The 7755-nt window shown below is 42.9% G+C and overlaps 1 protein-coding gene across 1 annotated transcript in view; it reads right to left on the bottom strand.

Moving 5' to 3' along the window:
• Positions 1 to 528: 528 nt before the first annotated feature.
• The window catches only part of ARSJ (arylsulfatase family member J), a 46748-nt gene continuing 39521 nt past the window's right edge, over positions 529 to 7755 (bottom strand). Inside the window, exon 2 of the mRNA XM_076337320.1 lies at positions 529 to 3126. Within this exon, the coding sequence (XP_076193435.1) occupies positions 1719 to 3126 (1408 nt within the window). The 3' untranslated portion in view covers positions 529 to 1718. The remainder of the gene's footprint in view (positions 3127 to 7755) is intronic.

Genomic DNA, 7755 nt, shown 5'->3' with positions numbered 1-7755 from the left:
TTTGGCAGTATATGTCTGCAGTTAGTTTCTTTTCAAAAAAGGTCAGGGGGCGTTGGAGATGATTCAGATTGTAGTGTGCGCTGATTTTACGAATGTTTAATTTTTCAACTGTAATCCATTTATATCAATGTGATTTCCGAGTCAAGTGAGGTGTAGTTGAAAAGCATGCTTATTTTAAATTTTACCAAAATATGTTATAGCTGTTTAACATCAATTTTACTTAACATAATTCATCTTGAAACTTACATGTGCATATGTATTGTGTCAATTATCACAGATCACTACGAACACGCAGTCAGTACAGCCATTAATCATCCATGCAGACACCTTGGAAAAGGGCAAAGTTTGATCCACGTCTCAAATTATGTACATATTGAAGAAGAATTTCTGTTTCGGAAGCGAAATGTCATTAAATCATCCCTGCACCAAAAATAATAGTAATAAAAAAAGCTTACTGAGTTCGTTTAAAATAAACAAGGACAGAATTGCTATCATTGATGCAAAAAAGAGGCAGGCTACTTTTATGAATGCCATAAAAATAAACTATTTTAATAGATACATAAATAAAAGGTTTAAAGTAGAATTTTCCCCCCAAACATAAAGATGGCCTAGCTTCTGTACAGAAACTGAACAATATTCACGTGACTACTACATTAAATAATCACTTTGTTACATTCAAAATAATTGGAGGCAAATACATAATGAAATGATGCACCTGAATCATTCTCCTTTCTCATCCTAGCAGTGTATACAGCATTTTCTTGTTTTACAGTACTCTGAGGATGTGGATCTGTTAAATAAAACTCTGACTGATAGGGTGGAAATAAAATTAAAAATCAAAGGGAAAAAACCCCAAGCAACCCTAGCACCCAAAGGGGTACCTTGCATCACCCAGTAATTGAAGTTTTAATGGAAGAGAAATAAGTATTGTGCTGTAAAATAAATTATGTCTTTTAGATATTGTTGTATAGTTATCTTAAAGTGTTTAAATATTACATTCACTTTGGTGATGTGTTTTTGTCTATGCCTATAATAAATTATACATGGTGCGTGCTAGCTGTTCATGTGTGTTGAACAACAACCTTCTGGTTTTACTACAAATGGGGGGAGCTTAGCACATCTAGGAAATCTTAAAAATACTTCTGATTTATGTAAGACAGACAAAGTCTAATTCAAAGCAGCTTTCCTCCTGTCATGCCCCCCTCCCCAGCACCTCTAAAAAGTTACTCTGATGGCTTCGTGTTTTTGCTGTGCTGCATCGAAAGATGTCATAGGTTGGCGACTAACACTTTCTGACCCACAGAAGTTCTCAAGTTTTGTTTTTCCTTTCTCTCTCTGACTTATCTCTCAGTTTGAGAACATCTGCCATTAACATCTCCATACTCTCCACATATCCCGACTAATTTAGGCAAGGAACCACCGTTTGTCCATCAAAAAGGAGTTTACTGAAATTAGGTGTTATCGCCGTTGTTATCTGGAATGTGGCTGTGATGGGTGAGCACCATTCATCCTGTAGAGGAGAAAGTTTGTCACGTGGATGTTTACGTACACTCAAGGCAGAGTGTTGAGATATCTTGTGCTGGTGAAATCAGAGAAAGAATTAAAAGATGACAACTTTCATCTGTAGTGCAGAGCTAGCATTTCTAGTATGTTCTGTCAGAAGTTCAAGAAAGCTGGGCCAAGCTGGCTTAGACTTGGCAAAAGAGCGTGCTTAGAGCCTATCCACCAGCAAGACGTGAACGGCAATGTAACGATTGCCCTTTTTTCCGATTTGCTTTTTTCTTGTTCTTGTTCTTGTTCTTCTTTTGCTTATTCGCACCTTTACTTTTATCTGATTTCTTCTTCTTTTCATCCTCCTTAAACCACGGTCCCCATACTCCTCCATTCAGCTTCGGGTTACTCCGAGGGTCCTTAGGTGGGTATCGAACAGGAACCGCAGTCTTATTGAACTGTGAAAGCCTCCGCAGCAACTGCTTCACTACATCTGGATACCTCGCAGAGAGGTCCACTCGTTCGTACGGATCAGCGGTTATGTTGAAAAGCCACACTGTTTTGCCAGCTGACCAAGACACGCGTTCGTTGTGCCAGCGGTTGGGGCCCGCGTTACTGAAGGCCTGCGGAGGTACCCAGTCGCTGTATCCTGGATTTCCCGTCAGTAGTTTCCAGTGATTCACTCTGATGGCAGACTGAATCGCAGTGTTCCAGATCCCGTAGCCAGCTGCCCAGGACCCATTTTTGGCTTTGGTGTAAATCGGGTCAATGTTGTGTAAGATGTCTACCCGTGGAGAACGTCTGCCTTCGCTAATGGTTTCCCATATATCATAGCCATCCAGCTGGATATCTTCATCGATCTGCCCTTCTGCCAGCGTGATCAAAGTGGGGAACCAGTCCGTGATGTGCACAAGCTCCTTACACACAGACCCTTTGTTTTTCAGAAGGGGGCTATGGACAAACCCAACAGCACGGATACCTCCTTCCCAATAGGTCCCTTTGCTTCCTCGGAGAGGCCAGTTACTTCCTCCGGCCATTGGCTGCCCGCCGTTATCTGAAGAATATATGATAATGCTATTCTCATAGTAACCGTACTTCTTTAAAGCAAGGGTTACGTTGTTTATGGCTTCATCCAAACAAGCTAGCATCGCAGCGTATCTTCGCCTGTTGATGTTATTGATCGATCGATAATGTTCAAAATACTTGCCTGGTGCCTGAAGAGGCGAATGAACAGCTTGGTAAGCAATATATAAGAATATAGGTTTCCTGGGGTTATGAGAAGCTAAGATTTGTTGTACTTTTTGTGTGTACATCTGCGTCGAGTAGATGCCGTTGTCATGATCCCAAGCTGCGTTGTCGTTCTCGTACAGGTCATAGCCGCATATCCCAGGGCTGTCACATTTGAAGTGAGTGTAATAGTCGCCGCTGCCTAAGAGCGAGCCGAAGAAAGTGTCAAATCCCCTCTGCGTGGGCATGCATTCTCTGCGGTAAAAGCCCAGGTGCCATTTGCCAACCATGTGCGTTGAATACCCAACCTCCTTCAGCTTCTGAGGTAGCGTGACGTTATCCAGAGGTAAGCAGTTGGGCTGGGTTGGCCGTATAATGGAGTGCTGAAGGCCCGTGTGTATCTGGTACCTGGAGGCAGGGAGGAGACAGGCATCAGGCCGGGGGGCGGGGGGGGGAGAAACGCTCAGGCCCTTACGCATGGACACTGTAACAGAAAATACTCCTACGCATGCAGCAATTTTCTCTGGAAATATTTTGAAGTGCGTGTGTCAAAAGCTAACGAGGTCACACTATTAAATCTGCGGAAACAGGAGAACGGCATCTGTTTCGCTTCACAAGTGTTTAAGAGCGGTTCCCCCAGCTCCTTTGGCCCGCGGGCAACAATACTGAACAAGAAACATGACACAGCAGCGTCACACGCTTCTCTCCCTGCTGGCCTCGTTTTTAATGTTTTAATTTCCTTGTAGCTGTGAGCAATGTCAAAGGATATCAGAGGCAATGTGCTGCCTGTGAACCATTATTTGGGCATTACTATTTTAAAGCTAGCAGTCAAACTCACGGGCCTTTACGGTATCCCTTCTGGATAATGCAAACCCCAGAAAGCAGAACGATCGCGTTGTTTTTCCTGAGCACGAACAAGTCCTGCAGCGCTGACTCGGGACCGGCTCTCACGGCACGCGCGACACTGAAAGCCCGACGGTCCGATTTCTGGTCATCCGTCAGGCGATATACCTACGGGCTATGACTTAGCAGAGATGTTACTGATATCATAACAACCGAGTCAGCCGTCAGCACGCGCACGACGGGGCCTGGCTCTGCTCTCTCCCGGAACACCGACAGTCCCATGCTCCGGCATTTATCTCCCGAGTAAGAGGCGTAAAGTACGCGCGGACAGCGGGTACCCTGGCCAAAACTCAAGGACGCATATGCAGTTACAGTGAAGGAGGATCACGAGCGATCACTCAAAAGGAAGCGGTAGTTTCATCACTGGATCTCTTGTTCAGCAGTCATTTTCTGTCCTTGCCTCACTGTTCGACGAAATGTTTCCCTCCGTGAACTGAGCTAGTCAAAACACCTATATATTCAGGAGCGCAGATATTTTGAGGTGCTTTTTCTTCCTCCACAGAAAGCTTTCACGTGTCCCCATTTAACAAGGATTATAGAAAATCACGTGGATAACTACCATTTTTACAATGCCTTACAATTTGCTAGTGGTAAACAGATCTACAGCATATAAATATGCTGGACTTGAGCACGTAACAGCAGTGTATTTAAAGGACAGGATAATAAATTCTGCAGTGCAGTGCAGTCTATGTGTAAAGAATACATATGGCCTCCATATGATTAGAAAATGAATTCAGCGTGGGCAGTAGTAAGTATCAAAAATCAGGGACAAATCTGTTTATATCAGTCTGACACTAAAAAATAAAATGTAACAGCACACTGTAAACCAGAGACAGCTTCTCCCTGAGTGTGAGAACAGATTAAATTCTCAGTCATGCATAGAACAGCTAGGTCCACCAATGCTGTGAATCTTCCCCCAAACCACTTTTTTATTAATTTATGGTAGTAGGAGTTGGGACTTCCTGACACATTCTGCCAGTATTGCCAATCTGATTGGCCTCCTGAGCTATCTAGAAAATTAAAAACATTAGGCTCTGCCTGTCCATAAATAACATAAAGTCTGCTTTTATATATGATGTCTTCCTGGCCAAGATCTTAGAAGGCACCACAGATGTCTTTAATGCCTGCCAATCTGTAATAATTGTGTAACTCCCATTTTATTCTTGAACTTATTTCCACAGAACCAGAAGCTCTAGTCTAACTAATTTATTGCAGAAGCTTTGGGTGTTGCACTCCTCCGCTTTAAGCTAGCCTGCACTCGGTACACTGCAGCGCTGCTGCTTTTCTTTGTCTCTCTGGCACTTTTTCAGAGCATTGTTTCTGTTACCGCTTTGTGGATCTGGAGCCCTGCCACCCAATTGTCCCCAAACTCGCAAGCTGGTGCTGACACAGGAGATAGCGCAGGAGTTAAAGCATACTCTCAAAATTACGGGTTTCTGGGAGCTACGCTTTGCTTCTCTAAAAGAAATGTCATGCGCACACAAATACCCACACCTTTCCTATGATTCGAGTGTAATACCCTTCTCCTTTCAAAACAGGTCAACTACAGTAAGGAAACCACGCTGACTAACGGCAGTGCCCCACACTTCAGTTCACTCCATCTTTGAGAGTCCTCAGGGAACTACGTTCACAAGACGTTTCATTCCCTTCCCCTTCTCTTTCCTCCGCCTTGGTAAACTCTTTCAGTAACTTCCCCTTATTTGATCCAACTGAAAAAGTCCTTGCCCCCACCCTGCTATTTTAGTAAACAGCTTTGTGTTTTCTTAAACCTCGACAGCCTCCTGTATCTTGAGATCAAACCCCCATCCCAGCCGGACAGTTTCTCTCCTGATAAGCTCATTTTGCTGGAAGTCAGAATTTTCTCTGAAGCGATGTTGTTGTAATAGAGATCCTTCCACCCTTCCCCTCGACACGGAAACCGAGCCTGGAGGGAACGGGCAGCAGATTTTGCAACACATTGCAAACCAGTTTGCCTCCTGACAAAGCCTACACAGAAAGTATGATATTCATACAAAGTTAATTCTCATAAAGAATTCATAAACAACAGGCAGATTCCCCAGCTAGGGTTTCGATTATATATCCAAGCATGAAATTCCTACACTGTTAATCTGACAAATACCGAACCAAAAAATATCAGTTATACATATTCTTCTTAGGAAAATATCTGGCACACAGCAATGCATCTTATTTCAGCAGTCCCCTCAGTAAGTTATTCAATATGCTGGCTACAACGCGCATATGGCAGCCCTGCTTCAGTTCTCTGCTGCTGCCTTTTTTCAAGAGACTTTGGTGTGTTTCCCATATGTGTGTGTGTGTGTGTATGCTATTTATGGCAGAGCTATGCTTCTGAATAGACATATATGCACACATACAAATAGATACGCGTTTGTATGTTCATGTATGTAAAAAGCGGTCTGCAAAACAACCAATTTTGAGTAAATTATTTCAACTGTAGAAATGTTTCGAAGAAAGATCAACCTCTAATCATCAGAATATTCTTCGCTGTTACAAAAATGGTCAAGATCTGTTCACTTTTCCGTGCCACATGCCTTCCTAATTGATCCATTATGTGCCGATATTACTTTTTCAGTGAAAGTATTTTGTTTTCAAAGGACTTGCAGACCATTCATCGGAAAACAAAGCAATCCGAGCGAATGACGGCGATTAGATGGAAGTAAATGGCATTAATAGCAATAGGAAAAGTGTCTCAACATTACCGTTTTGAAACTGTTTTTAGACAGTGCAAGAGAAGAAAAAACTGAACGAGGCAAAACAGAAAGGAAATAAGAGGCAGATGCTGATTTTGGGGAGCTCTCTAGAAGACAAACTCACGAGCTCACTAACTGCCATGAAATGTCTGTGAAATACATTCTATAGATTTCATCGCTTTCTACCGCAAGATTAGCTAATTCTTTAGAATAAATTGGTTGAATTTAATCCCAAATGCAGAAAGCAAGTTATGATCATCAATAGTCTGGAATTCATCATGATAATTACAACACGAGTAACCAGTTAAATATAAGCAAATGCTGACAGGCCACAGAATCTAATTTCACAGGTTTTTAGACTTCAACCTTTATGGACAGTATTTACGTAAAGGTAATAGACTGATAATATTCTGTATAAAGTATAGGGGCTCAAGACTTGTGAATACTTCATACGCATGTACTATGCTCTCTTTCTCCCTACCCCTCCCAAGTTTCTAGATCATGGCTGTCTCTATTAGACACCTGAAATTTGAAACGTGCAGAACAAGAACTAAGTAAAATCTATGTGACATGTTGTCGTGGTTTAATCTCAGTCGGCAACTAAGCACCACGCAGCCGCTCGCTCACTCCCCCCCACCCGGTGGGATGGGGGAGAGAATTGGAAGAGCACAAGTGAGAAAAACTCGTGGGTTGAGATAAAAACAGTTTAATAATTGAAATAAAATGATAATAATAATATGATAATAATAATAATAATACACAAAACAAGTGATGCACAGTGCAATTGCTCACCACCCGCCGACTGATGCCCAGCCAGTCCCCGAGCAGCGGCCCCCCCCGGCCAGCTTTCCCCAGTTTATGTACTGAGCACGACGTCCCATGGTATGGAATGTCCCTTTGGCCAGTTTGGCTGTGCCCCCTCCCAGCTTCTTGTGCACCCCCAGCCTTCTCAGTCGGTAGAGCATGGGAAGCTGAAAAGTCCTTGACTAGTGTAAGCACTGCTCAGCAACAACTAAAACATCGGTGTGTGATCAACATTGTTCTCATCCTAAATCCAAAACACTGCACCAGCTACTAGAAAGGAAATTAACTCTGTCCCTGCCGAAACCAGGACACATGTTCAGCTAATAATATGCACATCGGAAATTAATTTATCCTCACTACACGGGGATGGCTCTTCTTTGCGCATTTTCTACTCTTATTTCTATTTTACTAGCGTGGAACTTGTTCAGATGTTTACAGTAAAAGCACTGGGATAACTGTTCCAGCTAGGGCGGCTGTTTAATGCTAGCTGACTGTTACACCGCTTTGTTTACTCGTTTGTAGCGGAAACTTTAAAGCAACGGACTCCCAGTGGAAGTATCTTGATGACTTCATAGGTCCTTTGCTTCTGGGATGCTGAGAGAAACATTACAGAGGTTTCTTA

The sequence above is a fragment of the Aptenodytes patagonicus genome, chromosome 4 (genome assembly GCF_965638725.1).
Source record: "Aptenodytes patagonicus chromosome 4, bAptPat1.pri.cur, whole genome shotgun sequence".
Lineage (NCBI taxonomy): Eukaryota > Metazoa > Chordata > Aves > Sphenisciformes > Spheniscidae > Aptenodytes > Aptenodytes patagonicus.
The sequence above is the reverse complement of the archived record's forward strand: the minus strand, read 5'-3'. Positions and strand labels throughout refer to the sequence as shown.